At 36.6% G+C, this 22,803-nt stretch overlaps 1 protein-coding gene and 1 long non-coding RNA gene across 8 annotated transcripts in view; one reads left to right on the plus strand and one right to left on the minus strand.

Annotated features, from left to right (window-relative positions):
- Positions 1-22,803, plus strand: part of LOC308640827 — a 73,404-nt gene that overhangs the window by 19,060 nt on the left and 31,541 nt on the right. The gene's annotated exons all lie outside the window — the stretch shown is intronic.
- UEVLD (UEV and lactate/malate dehyrogenase domains) overlaps positions 1-22,803 on the minus strand; it is a gene marked incomplete at its 3' end in the record, with an annotated part of 46,383 nt that overhangs the window by 12,572 nt on the left and 11,008 nt on the right. For all 6 annotated transcript variants that reach the window (XM_081278739.1, XM_081278735.1, XM_081278736.1 and 3 more), the window contains 4 exons: positions 19,906-20,069; positions 8,108-8,243; positions 6,705-6,823; positions 2,498-2,600 (listed from right to left, as the gene is read on the minus strand). In XM_081278739.1, the coding sequence (XP_081134865.1) occupies positions 2,498-2,600; positions 6,705-6,823; positions 8,108-8,243; positions 19,906-20,069 (522 nt within the window). The remainder of the gene's footprint in view (positions 1-2,497; positions 2,601-6,704; positions 6,824-8,107; positions 8,244-19,905; positions 20,070-22,803) is intronic.

The raw sequence follows: 22,803 nt of genomic DNA on the forward strand, positions 1-22,803 counted from the left end.
CACTTGAATCAATCTGTGAAATATGGTATGTTAAGAACTATGTAATGTTATGAACAACCAACAATAAAATAATTTAAAAAATAAATAAATAAATAAATAAAATAAAATATTTTATTTAGAGAAAGGGTCTTCTTGCTTAGCTGCTTAAGACCTTGATTAAGTTGCTGAGACTAGCTCTGAACTCATGGTCCTCTTGCCTCGGCCTCCTGAGCAACTGGGACTATAGGTGTCCTCTTAAATCATGCATCCCTGGTAGGAAAATATTTTCAAATAAATTATATATATTATTATACATTATATTATATATTATTATATATTATATATTTTTTCAAAAAATTTTCAATCAACAGTGGTCCAGGTTAGTCATCTAACATGACTGTTAGATAAAAATAGAAGGGAAAAGATACCGTGTAAATGACTTAAGCATGTCATACAAAATGAACACATTAGTCCTACTTAAGCATTGCTTTTTGTTGTTGTTGTTATTGTCGTTCTTGTTTTTAACAAAAAGCTGTTAACATTTAACCAAGATAATTTTCAATAAAAAAATTTCAAATACTCCCAAATATAGTATTTATCTATCCAAATGTATCCTATAATTTATAATAGACATTATAAAATAGACTCAATTTTTAAAAATTTAAAATGTGAAAAGTTTCCAGGCACAGTGGTGCATGCTGGTAATCCCAGTGACTCAGGAGGTTGAGGCAGGATTGCAAGTTCAAAGCAAGCCTCAGCAACTTAGTGAGGCTATAAGCAATTTAATGAGACCCTATCTTAAAATTTTAAAAAAGGGCTGGGGATGTGACTCAGTGCTTAAGTGCCCCTGGGTTCAATCCCTGGTACATAAATAAATAAAGTATGAGAAGTCAAGTATTTCCAGCTACTCAAGAGGCTGAGGTAATGCTTCATCCCAGGGGTTCTAGATTAGTCTGGATAACACAGTGAGACCCCCATCTCCAAAGGGGGAAAAATTAGATAGAAAAAAATAACTGTTAAAATTTTTAGTTATTTTTTCAGGGCTAGAGATTGATCTCAGGGCCTTATGCATGCTAGGTAAACATTTTACCACTGAGCTATATTCCTAGTCTCCTACTTCACACATGAGAAAACTGAATTTTTTTGAGAGATTGTATAATCTGACAAACATCAGAGCTCTAATATAGCAGAGCTAAGATGCAAACCACTGTCTAACACTAAGATCAGTGCTTTAAACCAATATGTTCTGAGAAAGGAAGCAATCAAAAGACAAATTCATGTGGAAATATAAGTCAAATAACAAATCCTTATGGCCACTATGAATGAATCTGGATGTTATTTGCCCATTTGACTCTGTTAACATAATCATTTATGATCTGTATGATTTTGTACAAGTTACTTAACTTATCTGAATCTTTGTTTCCCAGTGCATAAAATTGAGGTAGGATAGAAGGAATAGGAAATAGGCAAAAAGTCATAAAGGAAGAACCAGAAAATAAGATTTTGGTTCAAAAGTTCTGCATACTTTTCCAGGCCTATAACTTCCCAAGCCAGTCTTCCTTCCACACCTATGTCTCCTAAATTCCTGGGAAGTCTGTAAATTTACTTGTGCACTGTAATTAAACCCTTAATAATAGAATAAGGAGAGAGGTAAAGATGGGGGATGAGGGAGAGGGTTGGGGGGAGAGAGAAGAGAGAATAAGGAGAAAGGCAAAGGGGAGGGGGAGGAGATATAATGTCTTGAAGAACCCATAATTTAGCACTATTGATCAGATAATAAAGACCATGTCAGCCTAAGGATCCTGATACATATCAGACTACTAGAAACTGTCTTGAGATCACTGGATTGATATCATTCCTATACACTTTTCCATACCCACCCCTCACCAAGTTTCCTTAAAAAGTAGCACCAAAACTTCATTTCTCATCTGTAAAAAGACCTGCATTCTCCCTTGAGGGCATATGCCTTGCTTTACCCACATAAGTGTCTGTCTCTTGAGATTTCCCTTAATTATGTATCTTTCCTAAATAAACCTCTCTCTATGCCCGAGTGGCATGTACTTTAATTCTTTTCCATAACATATGCCCAAAACCCCACTGGTCCTGAGTCAAGTTCCCCTCTTTCTCCATGAACTTCTTGGACCCTTTTTCAGAGACACATCTTGTGACAAAATGAGGAGCTTGTATATATTATAACAAATCCCACTGTTAAAAAGGAAAAAAAATGAGAGACTTATACTAGTTAATCTTGAAGGTATTTTTCAGCTTTAAAATTTCAGAACTTAAGCCAGGTATGGTGGCACATACCTGAAATCACAGCTACTCAAGAGGGTAAGACAAGAAGATCACAAGTTTAATGCCAGCCAGGCAGATGCTGTCTCAAAAATGGAAAAGACTAGAGGTAGAACTCATTGCTTTCCTAGCATATGAGAGGCCTTGAGTTAAATTCCCAGTGCTAATTCTTAGACTCAAATATAAGAGCAAGTAAAGCAAACATTTTTAGGCAGAATAACCATACCTTTGCTGATTTCCACATTAGGCAGGTTGAATATGTCAAGGTCCATGGTTCCACCTTTTGTTCCTTCTGAGAGATCTAAAAGGACTAGCCTGTCTGCAATGCCCTGTAAGGTATAGTAAGAAAGGGAAACATATTACATTGGACAGGACCAATTACTCAATTTAATTAAGAAGTGAGGGCTTGTGTCATCTGAAGAAGAGTAAGTAAAGCCAGGGGTGGTTGCACATGCCTGTAATCCCAATGGCTTGGAAGGCTGAGGCAGGAGGATCGCAAGTTTGAAGACAGCCTCAGCAACTCAATGAGATGCACTTTCAACATTTAAAAAAAAGGGGGAGTGGGGATATGGCTAAAAAAAAATGGATAAGTAACACAATTGTAATAAAAGTGACATGCAATCAAGAAGTTATTATGAACTTCATGTGATCCCTTGGGCATAACTATTGTAAACTAGGATCTAAAAGGAGTAAATTTAGATGCCTTATAGATTGCAGAAGTTTTCTTATGGGATAAATAATAAAGATTACTTGGTTCACTCAGCAAGTTTGATATTGTTCCTGAGTTTGTTTTCATTCTGTATCATAATTTCAATTCTGAAATGTTTAGAATTATTTGGGGGCCTATTTTAGCACTTCATTCCTAGCATGAAAGTCAAAATTATTCCAGCTTTTGCTTAAAAAAAAAAAAATAATAATCAGCTTGGGAGGCTGAGGCAAGAGGATCACAAGTTCAAAGCCAGCCACAGCAACTTAGCAAGGCCCTAAACAACTTAGCAAGACTATGTTTCTAAAATCAAAAATATTTTTTGAAAAAGGATGGGGACGTGGAAGTGGTTGAGTGTCCTGCATTCAATTCCCAGGATCAAAAAGGAAAAAAAAATATCCATAAATCTAAAGTCAAATTGTACTATCATGTGGTACCCTCCTCAGAGAGCTCATGAAATATTCCACATGCCTAATAATGGCTCCCTGGATGGCCTGGTGGGCTGACTATAAATAACAGCATGGAAACTCCAAGAGTTAGTTAATATTTGTGGAAGGGCTTTCTCCAAAGTAGTAGGAAAACCTAAGAGTTCATGGGCAAAAGTATCCAGAGATCTACCAGACTTTCAGGCAAAAAAATGGTTAAGAAAACAACTCTACTATTTTATATGTGAACTTTGTAACACTAGGACAGTCACTGAACTCAAGTCTTACTGCATGTGGTTATAAGATTGATTATATGACTAACTATATGATTGATAATAGGACTGACATACATAGTAGTCCTCTCTAAATTGTAGCTATTAATTTTTTTATTTTTAACCACACTCACAACGAAAATGCCAGGAAAACTAGCATTTCCATTTTTATTTATCAGACACACTAAGGCCCAAAAGTTTAACAATAGAGGTTGTGGGAAAACAGGTATTCTCATACAGTGTAGGTGTGAGAATAAACTAATACAACTGATACAGGGAATAATTTGACAACTTCTTTCAAAAATTTAAAATATTTTAAAATCTAAATTTAACAGTTCCTTTAATCCATCAATCTCATTTATAGGAATTATCCTACAAGTTTATTAGCATATGTAAAAAATTACATATTATGTGTAAGAATATTCAAATGACTAAAAAAAACTAAAATATTCATCATGACTCTTGCCAGGTACTTTGTAATCCCAGAAATTTGGAAGGCTGGGACAGGAGGATCAAAAGTTCAAGGCCAGCCTCAGCAATTTAGTGAGATACCCTCAGCAACTTAATGAGACCCTGTTTCACACTAAAAAAAAGTCTTAAAGAAAAAGGGCTAGAGATGATCTCAGTGGAAAAGCATCCCTGAGTTCAATCCCAGTAGAGGGGGGCAATTATCATAAAGCAGTATAATATAGTGGCTTAGAGAAGAGCTTCTCAAGCTTTATAATGAATCAGTAAAGCATATGGATCACCAGGGGTTTTATTTATTTTTATTTTTTTAAAGAGAGAGAGAGAGAGAATTTTTTTAATATTCATTTTCCAATTCTCGGCAGACACAATATCGTTGTCTGTGGTGCTGAGGATCGAACCCGGGCTGCACGCATGCCAGGCGAGCGCGCTACCGCTTGAGCCACATCCCCAGCCCCACCAGGGGTTTTATTAAAATGCAGAATTAGAAGTAGAATTATGGATTTCTAACAAAATCTTAGGAAATGCCAATATTGCTAGTCTGAAAGCCATATTTTGAGCAGTAAGGATCTAGAATACAGGTTCTGGTATACAGACAACCTGTTTTCAAATCCTGGTGACACCATTTATTAATAGTGTGACTTAGGGCAAGTGGGTAACCTCCCCGAACCTTGGTTTCTTCACTTGTAAAATGGTGAAAACAATAGGGTCACTGTAAAAATGAATTAAGACAAGTGTTTAGACAAGTGCCTGGCATCTAGTAAGCATTTAGTAAAGATTAGTTACTGCTGTTACTGTCACTACTACTACTACTGCCACTATTGGACTGCTATTATTGATATATTATTTAAATATTATACCTTGTATCAAAATGCTGATGTTTAAAAAAGAAAAAATAATGTTATACCTAGACAGTTAACAGACAAATGACTCTTCTAACAGTTAAGGAAACATGACTTTTAAAAGGTGCCTACCTGTATTTAACAAAAAAAGTAAAATTATTACCAAAAAAAAAAAATTAATTACACTTGTTGTAATCCCAGCCACTTGGGATGCTGAAACAGGAGGATCACAAATTCAAGGCCATCCTCAGAAACTTAGTAAGGACCTAAGCAACTTAGCAGGACCCTTATTCAAGATAAATAAAAAATAAAAAGGGCTGGGGATGTAGCTCAGTGCCAAAGTACTCCTGGGTTTGATCCCCAGCAGCTCTGCCCCCTCTCCCAAATTAATAAAACTTAATACCATAGGGATGTCAAAAAGCAGCTGACATATGCATTATTCTTAGCAGCATAAATTAGTTCTGCCTTTCTGAGGAGCAGTCTACTAATATAAGAGTGCCATAAAACAATCCATACCCTCTGACTCACTAGTATTATTTTTGAGATGATGTATACCCAAAAGAAAGTCAGAAAATAAGCAACTTACAAAGTAATGTAAGAAGTATTTTATATATTTATTTTCTTTTACATTACTTTGTAAAATAAATAAAAAGTATTTTATTTAGTAACAAAAGAAGTAAAAACAACTCAAATTCCAATTAAGAGTTAACAGTGTACTCAGATGAGGAAAACAGGTAAGGAAAATGAAACTATAATATGCCAAAATTCAGCATATACTATTCTGAACAGTCAACTTTAAAATTATTCTAACTTGATTATTTGCTGAAATAGAACCTACCTTCAAGATATATGTGAGTCTTAAATGGAAAAGGAGGAATTTAGACATCAAAATAATCAAATTTTAATAGAAAAACTTTTTAGAAAAAGAAAAACAGTCACTAAATAAACATATAGTGACAGCTGTTTTCTAGACTATAGACATGCCATCACCATGATAGTTGTTTTACCTCACTGGGAGGTAGATCTTTATGTAAACAATTAGAAAAGACTTAGAAAAAAGAACTGACAGGAATATAAATAAAACAAAACATAAACTAATGTAACATATTAACTCAGAAAGTCTGATCCCAAAAGAAAGCAATTATATAAGAAAAGGCAGTCCTTTTTTAAAAATGGTAATTTTATAAATAGCTAAAATTAAATATAATTTAATTAAAACACCATGACTCAAAAATCACAAAATAATCTGTGTCTAAGTCGGAGGAATGTCACTTTGAGGTTTCCCTTAGATTAAGAAGACACCATTATTCAAATTACTTTTTCAAAGCCTACCCATGACTGATGAGAACTTTCAGCTATTTTTTTGTCACAAAATATATTTTCAGGCAAAATGAGGTTTTCCTACATAACAAAACGAAGCCATTACTTTTTAAAATTTTTATTTATTTATTTGTGTGGTATAGGATTGAATCTAGGAGCATTTTACCACTGAGCTACACCCCAGACCTTTTTATTTTTTATTTTGAGACAGGATCTCAATAAGTTGCTTAGGGCCTCACAAAGTTGCTGAGCTGGCCTTGAACTTGTGATCCTCCTGCCTCAGCCTCCCCAGTTGCTTGATTACAACTGTGCCGAGCCAACCCATTATTTTTTGAATGTTAATAAAACTGCCTAAAAGTGTAGCACTATGATATATGTATTTATAACCACTATGCTTACATACCTTTGCTGAAATTGCTAAGATGCAGGCAATACCCAGCTCTCCATTTCCAACCACGGTAATTTTATTGACTGGTTTAATCTCATAATTTGTCCAACTCTTTGAATTTATGTCTGAGACACCTATCAAGAAAAGTGGATGATGCTGAGAATGAAAAAAAAAAAAAAAAATCACATCAACTCCCCCAGCTATCCCTTGGGCAATCCTGAATCACTGGGATTACAAATGTGCACCTCCATACACAGATAACATAAAAACAACAACAACAAAAAAAAACTTCAGTCACTCGGGAGGCTGAGGCAGGAGGATTGCAAGTTCAAAGCCAGCCTCAGCAACTGAGTGAGGCCTTAAGCAACTTGTCAAGACCCTGTCTCAAAATAAATATTAAAAAGATTGGGGATGTGGCTCAGTGGTAAAGTGATTCTGATTCAATTCCCATTACTAAACAAACAAACAAAAAACCCAAAATTTAAAAAACGCCAAACTTCAGTTACTTAGAAAACATGCTGTTAGTCCACAATAAGCACTTAAAAATACTTGTTGAAGGGTGGGATTGTAGTTCAGCAGGAGAGCACTTGTCTTGCATGCATAAGGCACTGGGTTCAATCCTCAGTACTACATAAAAATAAATAAATAAAGATATTGTGTACCTCTACAACTAAAAAAAATTTTTAAAAATACTTATTGAAAAAAATAAATACATGAAAGAAGACTTATAAAAATCAGAGTTTCTTGTAGAAGAGGAGCTATTAACTAAAAATGTAAGAATGGATTTTACATATTGTTTTTGGTGATAGCTACAAAGGTAAATCAAACAGTCAAATTTTATCACACATTTAAAGTATATGCATTTCTAATGTAAATTGTACATTTACATTAAATTAGTAACACTTGTACTGATAAAAAAGATGAGTCTTATTTTAAATATTCTAGTAAATGGAGGCTATCCTTTTAAAAAGAAAGTGTCTTTCCAAATATTTAAAAAAATATTGTATAAGACTAAAAAAAAATACAAAAGTTTAGTACCCTACTGAAATTTTCCAATCATGAATATGTGACTTTATTCTCAATAAGAAACATTGAGAATTACAGATCTTCTGATCTAGTATTCTGAATGAAACAAGAACTACATAAACACATAACAAAAAAGGTTTGGGATGATTATTATATATCAAGTGTTTTTGAATGAAACAAAAACTATTTTACCTGTTCATAAAAGAGTAAATTTCTTTTTTATATTTTAAGAAACAGTATGGAACTTTATTATATATATATATGGGATTTTTAATTGAACACAAAAATATACATATAAATGTCCATATGTATTTAAAATAGCAGAGAGTAAAGGTCATTAGTAAGAAATTGTAAACTCATAACTTTTAAGACAATCTGACAGAAATACAAACCTTCAGTGATTTTTGCAATATAGGCTAGCATGTCTACCTGCCGCGCTTCATCAGATGATGATAGAGAATATAGGGGAAGTTCCTCTTGAAACTTGGCAATCATTTCTTTAATTAATCCAACAATGACAGACTTGGGCTGTAGAATACACACAAAGGTAACAGTTACTAAAAAATTTGCTAAGTAATACTACCATTTCAACCTAACATTGCGTAGAATTAGCCAAAGTAAATACAGTTGACCCTTGAGCAACACTGGAATAGGGACCCCAACCCATGAACAGTTAAAAATTCAAATATAACTTGACTCCCCCTAAACTTAACTACTTCCAGGCATGGTGGTGCATGCATGTAATCTCAGCTGCTCATGAGGCTGAGGGAGAAGGATTAGAAATTCAAGATCATACTGGACAATTTAGGAGATCCTATCTTAAAAAATAAAAAGGATTAGGGATGTAGCTCAGTGATAGAGAGTTTGCCTAGCATTCATGAGGCCCTGAGTTCAATTCCCAACACCAAATACAAAAAAAATCCTTAACTGCTAATACCTCCTGTTCACTGGAAGCCATACCAATGACATAAACTCAATTAATGTTTATTTTGCATGCTATAGTTAATATATACAATGAAAAATTACACAAGATCCATGAGAGATCAATTTTTACTATAATGTACAATTTATTGGAGAGACAAACTAAAATTTTTAACATAATTCAGCATTTCAAGTGGATAATCAGATAACCGTGACATGAATGTACCTTAATAGCACCAAGAGGAGGTTACCATAATACAGTAATACATAAGGTACCACAGTTAACTTCATACAGTTATGATTTAAAACTACATATTTATGTCTGTTTATTGTCATTACGTACAGTGGTACCATGTATGATCTGGATGGCACCATGTATGATCTGTATGTGCACATAAGTAAGTTTTCACAAATTTTTAACTTTTTTTGTTTTGGTTTTGGTGGGGATTGAACCCAGGGGTGCTTTACCACTGAGCTACATATCCATCCCTTTATTTTTTTATTTTGAGTCAGGGTCTAAGTTGCTGGTTCTCCACTAAGTTGCCCAGGCTGGCCTTGAACTTGAAAACCTCCTGCTTTAGCCTCCTGAGTTGTTGGGATTATAGACATGTACCACTGCACCCAGCTTGATAAATTTTAACCTTTTATAATAGATTGGCGTAAATTTAACATTAATAAATAATAAAACAGATTATTACCTATGTATATTTTATGTATTATTGACACATCTTTTTCTTAACCTTTTCAATATTTCCAGTCTATAGGATTCATATGAAAGTTTTTTTCAAATTGGTGCAAGTTAAAAAAAGAGAGACAACTCTGAGTGAACCCATATAGTTCAAACGTATGTTGTTCAAAGATCAACTGTATTGTCATGTTTTAATTTTTCCAAAAATATGTACAAATTATGTTACAATTTAACTATTTTAATGCTTTTAACTGAAAAAAGCAAAGTCTCTTATCATGCAGTATCCTCCCAGAGATCTCATGGAAAACACTCTATGTGTTTATAAAATAAAAGGCAAAAAAAAAAAAAAAAAAGTTAAATTGACAACTCTCAAAACATAGGAAAATAGCATGAATATACTAGCAGCAAAATACCTAGGTTTGGGAAGTATCTTTTTTAACTGTTTATTTCAAAATAATTTCAGGCTTACAGAAAAGTTGAAAAAATAGTACATACACTCTTCTGCCAGGTTACTCAAATGTTAACATTTTATCACATATATTTTCTTAATATCTTTCTCTTTTTTCGGGACCAAATGAAAATAAACTGCAGATGTGATATCTCCTTATCCCTAAAACCTTTAGAGTGTATTTCTTAAAAGGAAAAAAGACATTCTTCTACAAAGCCATTATCAAATCAGAAAATTAATTTGATAATGTTTTCTTTGAGTTTAACTAGTTAAATAGCCTTAGTATCATTCACTAACTGTTCTGAGCTTCAGCATCATCAGTAAGATAATATGAATAGGGGGGATCCAACATGGCCGCCGGCGAGGAAGCAGCGATTCCAATGTCTCCTCATTAACGGGATCAGAAAGACCCATTGGAACAGCGGCAGTCTACCTACTGAGGAACTTTTAGCAAAATTCCGTTAACAGGGGACCTGCCGGGAATTGGTAGGTTTATTAGAAGTGTCAATTTGTCCCAGACAAGTGGATCTTGGCTGGCCACGCGGGCGCGGAGTTCCAGTCCCGCAGCCACCAGCTGCTTCTGCAAGCGGCCGGCGGCCCACAGCGGCGCAGCCCGCCCGAACCCGCAGACGGCACCCGCCATACCGCCGTCCCAGGGAGGCCCTGCTCTCGCTCTGCGAACGGCCACCACGCCTGCCAGGCTCATAGCCACGCGGCCGCAGCTGCCCGGCTCTACAGGCGGCCCCCCGGCGGGTGCAGAGACAATCCCGCGGCCACCAGCCACTTCAGAAAGCGGCCGGCGGCCCAGAGCGGCGCGGCCCGCCCGAACCCGCAGACGGCACCCGCCATCTCGCCGTCCCGGGGTGGCCCTGCTCTCGCTCAGCGAACGGCCACCCCGCCCGCCCGGATCTTAGCCACACGGCCGCAGCTGCCCGGCTCTACAGGCAGCCCCCAGCGGCCCAGCCCAGCGAAAAGTGTCCCTGCCTGGCCCAGCAGAAAGCGTGTGCCCTCCCAGCTCTACTAACAGCCCCGCCCATCCGGCGAACAACCCCCGCCCCCCGAGACAGCGTGAAGGGAATCTAACCAACCCTTTACGAAATAGCGAACTGGGAATTAAAACCAGAGATTGTGTCAGACCAGAGACAAGCCAGTTCCACCCCTCCCTTCGGACACTCCGGCAAGGAGCCAGGGGCCCGCCATAGCAGAGAGGGGAAGTCACCAAAGTTCGGCCAAAGAGATTCCTTCCCAGCGGAATCTACTTTAGCAGGTGTGTGACTCCCACCCACAGCAGATACAAACAACCGGGAAACTTCAAAATCTCTCCGTGGGCGTGACAGTAAGGGCCAAAGGACTCTCGACCCCCAAATCCCCCTACTGCCAGTGACGAGGGCGTGACTGTAGGGGCAGAGGGAAGCAGAGAAGACTCCCCACCCCCAAATCCCCCAACCACGAAATGAGAGGGTGTGACGGTAGGGGCGGAGGGAAACAGAGGACACTCCAGACCCCCAACTCCTCCTACCGCCAGCAGTGTGGTTGTGACTGTAGGGGCTGAGGGAAGTAGAGGGGATTCTCGACCCCCTACTCCTATTACCACCAGCAGCAACACCAATGGTCTTAGCTGCCAGATTCCGAAGGTGTGCCCACCAAAGGGGTCCGGAAAAATTAAACAATTGACTCCCAGACTACAGCTCCACAGCACTGGGGCTTAGATGAATGACAGCGAGAGTGCTCAGTGGTTAGGGAAATAGAGCACTCAGTGGGGCTGAAAGTGTAACCAAATCCTTGGGGAACTGCCTCCGGTTAGCAGGACCTGGCTGGCTGGCAGGAGGAAGGGGAGGAGGGGCCGTAGAAGTGAAACGGCTCTGGACCAACAGGATTGAGAGACTCCCAGGAACCGCCTTAAAGGGATTGCTGTTGACACATTGAGGGCAAAACAGCCCGGAGGGCACAGCTTTACCTACGGGAAGAGAAGAAAATGGATCTCTAAGACCTAATTTTATTTCCTATTTCATTTTAATTTTTTCTCTCCCTTTTCCCTCTCTCTCTCCCCTTCCAAGTTTTACTGCTCTTTCCATCCTCCTCTATGCTATCTATCTCCCTCTCCTTCTTTCTTTTCAAGAGGATCTACCTTCCCCTTCCCCCCAACTTTCATCCCAAGCATTACATCCTCCATTTTGAGTAACTGTCTAAATACAAATAGGTGTGCGCCCTCCCCCCGTGCCTGCAAGGTAGCCGGACCTGCAACCCACCAGCAGGTCAGGCCCAGCAACCTGGGAGTGGCAGAGCCGCCCCATGCGCCTGCAAGGTAGGCGCACCTGCTACCAACCAGCAGAACAGGCGCAGTGGCCTGCCGATGTGGTAGGCACAGTGCCCCAATTGGAGGAGGAGCAGAGCCCCTGGGAGATTCTGCAACTATGCAAGAGTAATACAAATATATAGGGGGAAAATTCAACAACACAACAGTCTCAGTAAGCAGAAAGAAACGCGAACAGTATGAAGAGACAAGGAAAGAAAGGACCACAAGCAATGCAGGTCAACTCAACGTTAGAAGAGGTAATATCTGCAGCAGATGGAATGTCAGATAAAGAATTCAGGAGATACATGCTTCAGATGATCTGGAGTCTCAAGGAAGACATTAGACAGCAAAATCAGACAATGAAAGATCTCTTCAACAATGAAATACATAAACAAATCCAGGAAGCAAAATATCAACTATACAGGGAGATAGAGGTTATAAAAAACAAACAAACAGAAATCCTAGAAAGGCAGGAAGCAATAAACCAACTTAAAAACTCAACTGAGAATACTACCAGCAGAGTAGAACACTTAGAAGATAGAACATCAGACAATGAAGACAAAGTATTTCAACTTGAAAAGAACATAGACAGCCCAGCAAGACTGTTAAGAAACCATGAGCAGAACATCCAAGAAATATGGGATAACATTAAAAGACCAAACTTAAGAGTCATTGGGATACAGGAAGGCACAGAGCTCCAAAGCAAAGGAATAAACAATCTATTCAATGAAATAATTCGAGAAAACTTCCCAGACTTGAAGAACGAGACAGAATCCCAAATCCGAGAAGCCTACAGGACGCCGAATGTGCATAATCATAAGAGATCCACACCTAGACACATTATAATGAAGATGCCCAACATACAGAATAAGGAGAGAATTTTAAAAGCTACAAGAGAAAGGAAGCAAATCACATTTAGGGGTAAACCAATCAGGATAACAGCTGATCTCTCAACACAGACTTTGAAAGCTAGAAGATCCTGGAATAACATATTTCAAACACTGAAAGAAAATGGGTTCCAACCAAGAATTGTGTATCCAGCAAAATTAAGCTTCAAGATGGAAGATGAACTTAAAACCTTCCACGATAAACAAAAGTTAAAAGAATTTGCAGCTAGAAAACCATCTCTCCAAAAAATCCACAGCAAAACATTACAGGAAGAGGAAATGGAAAATAACAATGAAAACCAACAGTGGGAGGTAGGACAGTAAAGGGGGGAAAATAATCAAAGAGGAAAACAAACCATATTCAGTAACATAAATAAACAAATATGGCTGGAAGAATAACCCATATCTCAATAATAACCCTAAATGTTAATGGCTTAAACTCATCAATTAAGAAACACAGGCTAGTAGAATGGATCACAAAACATGACCCAACAATATGCTGCCTACAGGAGACGCATTTGATAGGAAAAGACATACATAGACTGAAGGGGAAAGATTGGGAAAAATCATATCACTCATATGGACTTCGGAAACAAGCAGGAGTGTCCATACTCATATCAAATAAAATAGATTTCAAGCCAAAGTTAATCAAAAGGGATAAAGAGGGACACTACATACTGCTCAAGGGAACCATACACCAACAAGACATAACAATCATAAATATATATGCCCCAAACAATGGTGCAGCTATGTTCATCAAACAAACTCTTCTCAAGTTCAAGAGTCTAATAGACCACCATACAATAATCATGGGAGACTTCAACACACCTCTCTCACCACTGGACAGATCTTCCAAACAAAAGTTGAATAAGGAAACTATAGAACTCAATAACACAATTAACAACCTAGACTTAATTGACATATATAGAATATACCACCCAACATCAAGCAGTTACACATTTTTCTCAGCAGCACATGGATCCTTCTCAAAAATAGATCATATATTATGTCACAGGGCAACTCTTAGACAATATAAAGGAGTAGAGATAATACCATGCATCTTATCTGACCATAATGGAATGAAACTGAAAATCAATGATAAAAGAAGGAAGGAAAAATCATGCATCACTTGGAGAATGAACAATAGGTTACTGAATGATCAATGGGTTATAGAAGACATTAAGGAGGAAATTAAAAAATTCTTAGAGATAAATGAAAACACAGACACAACATATTGGAATCTATGGAACACATTGAAAGCAGTTCTAAGAGGAAAATTCATTGCATGGAGTTCATTTCTTAAAAAAAGAAAAAACCAACAAATAAATGATCTCATACTTCATCTCAAAATCCTAGAAAAAGAAGAGCAAAATAACACCAAAAGTAGTAGAAGGCAAGAAATAATTAAAATCAGAGCTGAAATTAATGAAATCGAAACAAAAGAAACAATTGAAAAAATTGATAAAACTAAAAGTTGGTTCTTTGAAAAAATAAATAAAATCGACAGACCCTTAGCAATGCTAATGAAGAGAAGAAGAGAGAGAACTCAAATTACTAGCATACAGGATGAAAAAGGCAATATCACAACAGACACTTCAGAAATACAGAAGATAATCAGAAATTATTTTGAATCCTTATACTCCAATAAAATAGAAGATAGTGAAGGCATCGATAAATTTATTAAATCATATGATCTGCCCAGATTGAGACAGGAAGATATAGACAACCTAAACAGACCAATATCAATTGAGGAAATAGAAGAAACCATCAAAAGATTACCAAGTAAGAAAAGCCCAGGACTGGATGGGTATACAGCAGAGTTTTACAAAACCTTTAAAGAGGAACTAATACCAATACTTTTCAAGCTATTTCAGGAAATAGAAAAAGAGGGAGAACTTCCAAATTCATTCTATGAGGCCAACATCACACTGATTCCTAAACCAGACAAAGATACTTCAAAGAAAGAAAACTACAGACCTATATCTCTAATGAACCTAGACGCAAAAATCCTCAATAAAATTCTGGCGAATCGGATACAAAAACATATCAAAAAAATTGTGCACCATGATCAAGTAGGATTCATCCCTGGGATGCAAGGCTGGTTCAATATACGGAAATCAATAAATGTTATCCACCACATCAATAGACTTAAAAATAAGAACCATATGATTATCTCGATAGATGCGGAAAAAGCATTCGACAAAGTACAGCATCCCTTTTTGTTCAAAACTCTCGAAAAAATAGGGATAACAGGAACATACCTCAACATTGTAAAAGCAATCTACGCTAAGCCCCAGGCTAGCATCATTCTGAATGGAGAAAAATTGAAGGCATTCCCTCTAAAATCTGGAACAAGGCAGGGATGCCCTCTCTCACCACTTCTGTTCAACATAGTTCTCGAAACACTGGCCAGAGCAATTAGACAGACGAAAGAAATTAAAGGCATAAAAATAGGAAAAGAAGAACTTAAATTATCACTATTTGCAGATGACATGATTCTATACCTAGCAGACCCAAAAGGGTCTACAAAGAAACTATTAGAGCTAATAAATGAATTCAGCAAAGTGGCAAGATATAAAATCAACACGCATAAATCAAAGGCATTCCTGTATATCAGCGACAAACCCTCTGAAATGGAAATGAGGACAACCACTCCATTCACAATATCCTCAAAAATAATAAAATACTTGGGAATCAACCTAACAAAAGAGGTAAAAGACTTATACAATGAAAACTACAGAACCCTAAAGAGAGATATAGAAGAAGACCTTAGAAGATGGAAAAATATACCCTGTTCATGGATAGGCAGAACTAACATCATCAAAATGGCGATATTACCAAAAGTTCTCTATAGGTTTAATGCAATGCCAATCAAAATCCCAATGGCATTTCTTGTAGAAATAGAGAAAGCAATCATGAAATTCATATGGAAAAACAAAAGACCCAGAATAGCAAAAACAATGCTAAGCAGGAAGTGTGAATCAGGTGGTATAGCAATACCAGACTTCAAACTATACTACAGAGCAACAGTAACAAAAACAGCATGGTATTGGTACCAAAACAGGTGGGTGGACCAATGGTACAGAATAGAGGACACAGAAACCAACCCACAAAACTACAACTTTCTTATATTTGATAAAGGGGCTAAAAGCATGCAATGGAGGAAGGATAGCATCTTCAACAAATGGTTCTGGGAAAACTGGAAATCCATATGCAACAAAATGAAACTGAATCCCTTTCTCTAGCCATGCACAAAAGTTAACTCAAAATGGATCAAGGAGCTTGATATCAAACCAGAGACAAGGCATCTGATAGAAGAAAAAGTTGGCTACGACCTACACACTGTGGGGTCGGGCTCCAAATTCCTCAATAGGACACCCATAGCACAAGAATTAATATCTACAATCAACAAATGGGACTTGCTCAAACTAAAAAGTTTTTTTTCTCAGCAAAAGAAACAATAAGAGAGGTAAATAGGGAGCCTACATCATGGGAACAAATCTTTACTCCTCACACTTCAGATAGAGCCCTAATATCCAGAGTATATAAAGAACTCAAAAAATTAGACAATAAGATAACAAATAACCCAATCAACAAATGGGCCAAGGACCTAAACAGACACTTCTCAGAGGAGGACATACAATCAATCAACAAGTACATGAAAAAATGCTCACCATTGCTAGCAGTCAGAGAAATGCAAATCAAAACCACCCTAAGATATCATCTCACTCCAGTAAGATTGGCAGCCATTATGAAGTCAAACAACAACAAGTGCTGGCGAGGATGTGGGGAAAAGGGTACACTTGTACATTGTTGGTGGGACTGCAAATTGGTGCAACCAATTTGGAAAGCAGTATGGAGATTTCTTGGAAAGCTGGGAATGGAACCACCATTTGATCCAGCTATTCCCCTTCTGGGTCTATTCCCTAAAGACCTAAAAAGAGCATGCTACAGGGACACTGCTACATCGATGTTCATAGCAGCACAATTCACAATAGCAAGACTGTGGAAGCAACCTAGATGCCCTTCAATAGACGAATGGATAAAAAAAATGTGGCATTTATACACAATGGAGTATTACTCTGCATTAAAAAATGACAAAAATTATAGAATTTGGAGGGAAATGGATGGCATTAGAGCAGATTATGCTAAGTGAAGCTAGCCAATCCCTAAAAAACAAATGCCAAATGTCTTCTTTGATATAAGGAGAGTAACTAAGAACAGAGTAGGGAAGAAGAGCATGAGAAGATGACTAACATTAAACAGGGATGAGAGGTGGGAGGGACAGGGAGAGAGAAGGGAAATTGCTTGGAAATGGAAGGAGACCCTTAGGGTTATACAAAATTACATAAAAGAGGAAGTGAGGGGAAAGGGAAAAATAATACAAGGGGGAGAAATGAATTACAGTAGAGGGGGTAGAGAGAGAAGAGGGGAGGGGAGGGGAGGGGAGGGGGGATAGTAGAGGATAGGAAAAGCAGCAAAATACAACAGACATGAGTATGTCAATATGTAAATCAGTGGAAGTGTAACTGATGTGACTCTGCAATCTGTTTACGGGGTAAAAATGGGAGTTCATAACCCACTTGAATCAAAGTGTGAAATATGATATATCAAGAACTATGTAATGTTTTGAACAACCAATAAAAATAAATAAATAAATAAAGATAATATGAATAATAAATTCAAGTGGCTATTAGGAGATATAAATTAGCTAATGCTTAGAAACTGTAACCTAAGAGAGTAAAATAGATGTTTACTATTATTATTAGGAATATTTAGTAGAATGCTCATTTAAAAAGTGCTTAATTTCTCAGAGACTTGAGTTTCACTGTTTATAAATTAACAAGAGCCCATTAGGGTAAAAAATTCAAATACCTTCAAGGACCAACCAGATAACATTAAATGTGTGAAGCTGCCAAGTAAAAGAAAACCTGGAGAGATTGTTATTATAGCAAACTAGAAGCAGCCTGCCTATATAAATTCAAATTTATATGCAGAACAAAAACAAACAAAGTAAAAGAAAACCAGTGTGCTCTTCAAATAAAATTCTGTAGGCTTGCTGTAGTCCTCTGAATCTCTTTGGGGAAACTGTCTGCAATCCTTCTAGATTCCTTCTATCTCCAAAATTCTACAAAAAGTATACTCCATAGTTAAAATTCCAAATGCATACAGAACTCAAAGTTACTATAGTACTTTTAAGCAGGGCGATTTAAATAATGTAATATATTTTAAAGACAAGTTTTAATTTATAATAAAGAGACTCAAAATAGTAAAATGAAATAAATTCCACCTAAACTGAAATCAAGCATAACCTCAACTAACTTATAGGACCATTACTGAGCACTTATTAAGCAATTATTAAGCAAAACTATGAAAAGATGTCAAAGAAAATCAGAAGAAGCAGGATACATAAATTCTTGCAATAGGGTACAGATGTCCAAATATGGTTTGAAGACAGTTTTTTTTTTTTAAAGAGAGAGTGAGAGAGGAGAGAGAGAGAGAGAATTTTAATATTTAGTTAGTTAGTTTTCAGCAGACACAACATCTTTGTATGTGGTGCTGAGGATCGAACCCAGGCCGCACGCATGCTAGGCGAGCGCGCTACCGCTTGAGCCACATCCCCAGCCGTAAAAAAATTTTTTAGTTGTAGATGGACACAATACCTTTATTTTATTTATTTATCTTTATGTGGTGCTGAGGATTGAACCCAGTGCCTCACACATGTGAGATAAGCACTACCACTGAGCTACAACCCCAGCCTCCCAAATGACGTTTTTTACTATAACCTCATTCAACTCTGATCCTAAAATTCTACAACTTTCTGGGTACATATAAATATATTACAAACCATTCTTTCATAAAATTTTTAGTTATAAGTGACAGCATACTGTACATCTATCTGCCTAACCCAATATATAGAGATAAGCAAAGGTTTATTTTGTTTTAATGATAATATCTCCTATTAGAGCAAGGATAAAACGAAATTGGTGCCCTTCTACACTCATTGCTATTGATAGCAGAAAACCAACATTTTGTTTACTTTTTTGAAGGCCAATTTGGCAATATAGAAGAAATCCTTTAAAATATTTAAAAATTTTCACCAATAATTCTACTCCTAGAGATTATCATTAGGAAATTTTTAAATATATATATTATATTTAAGTATATTCATCATTAAATTTCTTGTAATATGGCAATTTTGAAATGTGTTATGTAAATATCTTCATGCTGGATCATCAAAGAACCATTAAAAACCATGTACTTTGAAAAGATAAACATGGGAGAAATGTTCAATATAATGATTAATGAAAAATGGAGAATACAAAACTGCATAATGTGAGGACTTGCAAAACATAAATAAGCTACAATTATATATCAATAAAGATGAAGTTTAAAACCTCATACTCAAGTCATGGATGTAATTCAGTGGTACAGCACTTGCCTAACATGTACTGGAGTCAGTCCCCAGCACTATAAAACAAAAACACAAAACAACAACAACAAAATTATTGCTCAATTAAAACAAAGCATGTCACAGAAGATTACATATGGTATGATTCAAACATACATAAAGGTTAAAAACAGGCAAAATCACAAATAAATATATATATATTACATAAAAATCTTTAATAGGGTGGGGGTAGGAATAAGTCTCCAACATCCTGCTAGAAGCTTTTCATGTGCTTTCTCAATTAGCAAACAGCTATAAAAAGACAAGGGGTAAATGACAGCTGGCTCCTGGACATGGAGACAGCAGCTTTGTATAGGCTGTTATCATCAGTATTCTGGGACTTGGCTGATCCTAGAGAACTCAATTTTAAATTACTTTAAAGATCATATGAAGAATGTAATTGAAGTAAATACAGTAGTATGCTTATTTTTACTATCAGAATCAAAGGCAAATATTCAGAAAAAATAAAAACTTTGAAGAAAATCCAAATTGATCTTACATGGCTCCAGTTTTGGAGATAGGGCAAGTATATTCTGCCTTGTGCATCCACATGTTTTCCAATGGAAATTCCCATATTTGCAGTTGGCTTCAAGAAGCAAATGGGGGGAGCAAAAGGGTGAGAATCCAAAATCCAGAAACGGATTGGTATATTATATGTATGACCTATTTGAGATAAAATAAGCAAAAATAATAAGCATACACATCATATTTATGATACAACAAGGTGGCATTTTTAAGAAATAGGTAGTTAAGTCAAGTTTACATACAAAGGATTAAAATAAATCAAGATCTGTTTCCCTCATTTCATGCACATTGGGAATATGTTCCTGTTAAAGCACTAACATAACATGAGGAAATTAAGACAATGGCCAGCTCATCCAATTTAATTCAATCAATATTTACAGGTTCTACTATACAAGAAGTTTGGGATACATCTTTTCTATGTAATTTTCTTTGTCCAACCAAAACAGATATTGTACCTTCCTTGAAAGGTATTGGAGGGCTGGGGATGTGGCTCAAGCGGTAGCGCGCCCGCCTGGAATGCGTGCGGCCCGGGTTTGATCCTCCAGCACCACATACAAACAAAGATGTTGTGTCCGCCAATAACTAATAAATAAATAAATATTTTTTTAAAAAAAAGAAAGGTATTGGATATCTCTCTTTGTATTTATTCTATACTGAGATTATTCACTTACCAGGCTGTATTTATTACATTGTAAACTTCTAGAAAGAATTCATGTTTCATTCATTTCTATATCCCCAGCACCAAGTACAGTATATAACATACTACCTGCTTAATAAATGTTTCTTATGAATCAGAATGAACAAATGAAAAAAATTAATGAATGACTAACTGGAGTTTGATATTTGCCCTCAATGAGCTAAAAAATTGCAGATATAATAACCCATACGCTGAGTTAGACATATAGAACATAGAGCTGAAAATAATCTGAAGAGTCACCTTACCCAGTGATTCTTAAATTTTAGTGAACATAAGAATTATCTGAAGAACTTGGAAAATATGCATATTCTTGGGACTTATCTCCAGAGATTGAGATTTATTTAGACATGGGATCAGGCCCCAAAGTGTGTGCGTTTTAAATAATATCCATGTCCACACATACATACTCCAAATATTTTGATGCAAATGGCCTATGCATTTGTTGGAAAACTAAAAAAACAAAAACAAAACAAAAACCCCAAAACCAAACAAACAAAAAAACATCCCTTTTGCAGTATTCTTTACAGAAGGAGAAAGGTCTGTAAATGATAACTACAATGAGATTTAAAAAAAAAAATCTACTTAATTGGTCATGGAGCACAGCTCAATAGTACAGAGCTTGCTTAGCATCAATAAGGCCCTGGGTTCAACTCCCAGCACTTGGATTAAAGAAAATAAACTATTTAATACAAGGGGGAAGCTGGGTACAATGGTTCATGCCTGTAATCCCAGCAACTTGGGAGGCTAAGGGCAGGAGGATCAAAGCCAGCTTCAGCAATTTAGCAAGGCCCTGAGCAACTCAGTGGACTCTTGTCTCTAAATAAAATACAAAAAAACTGGGGATGTGGCTCAGTGGTTAAGTGCCCCTGGGTTCAATCTCTCCTTCATCCCCCGACTCCGCCACTCAAAAGGGTGAGACAGATACTTGAACATATGCTCTTCCAACATAGAACATGTCTACCAAGAGCCAAATAACCCTTACTGCCTTAGTTGCCAGGAAGCTCAAAGCTAAACTCAGTGTAAGTGAAAACTAAACTTAGACTAGAAATCTAATAAATTACCTTAGCCAGCATAGAACATTATTATATCTCAATATTTATTCCTGTATTCTTTTTTTATTGATTTTATTATTTTTAAAAAATTTATTCCTGTTTTAATAGTCCTATTGCACATATCTTTCACTGTACTTGAACATGCTGCTCAGGACAAGAATGGCTACTTTCACTTATTACTAGCTATGCATTAAAACAAACTGAATTCCTATCCATTTCCTGAATGCCTACCCAGTGCCAAAGGAAATGTCAATGGTGAAACATACACAGAGGAAGAACAAAATATGAATGTACCTCTTGGTCATCATAGAGGAAGAGGGTAATTAAGGAATTATGATCGTCTAGGAGCTACAAGTACCAACCTTGAAAGAAGTCTCCCAAAATTGTCTTTTGGGAAATATATTCCCTTCTTACAATGCTGAACCCTTTCCAGAGACAGTAAGCTCCACTGTTCTGTCCTTATTTGGTTTCCATTTCCTTCTCTGTTCAGTGCACCTCCTCTTTCAAATGCCACTAAGCTCATTTATTCCTAAACCCTTTAGTCAGTAATCAAGTAAACTAACTCAATCATTCCACAAGTATTTACTGAATTTCTAATAACCACAGCACTGTACATTAGTACTTTGGGATATTTTTCTTATTGTGATGATTTGCATTTTAAAATTATTAATTTTTTAATGATGGAATTTTGGGTGCCACTTCAGAGAAATATTTTGGAACTAAAGCTTCATTGCTGTTATTCAAAGCACATATATAAGCAACCTCCAATGATACTAAAAGGTTAGCCATTTTGAACAGAGTAGGTCTAGACAAACAACAGTTAACTATAGAAGTTAGTGATTTTTTTTTTTTTCCTTTTCTTTTTGGGCAAATACTTAACTATTTTAGCCTGTCAGGTCATCCTAAAATGTTTACCCCTGTGTTTCAAAAACATTGGAGTCTGTATAACAGTACCAAGTGGTTTTAGGTAAGATTCAGTTTCACCTATGGAGTGGGAATAATGCTACAGCATATAAAAGGAGGAGGAGGAGAGGAAAAAACAAACAAACAAAAAACACAGAGTTATAAGGAGAAGAAGGTGAGATTCCTGCATTTTCTTATGGAAAACAGAAATCACTCATCC

Source organism: Spermophilus citellus (genome assembly GCF_964194105.1).
Source record: "Spermophilus citellus genome assembly, chromosome: 2".
In the NCBI taxonomy this organism is placed as follows: Eukaryota; Metazoa; Chordata; class Mammalia; order Rodentia; family Sciuridae; genus Spermophilus; species Spermophilus citellus.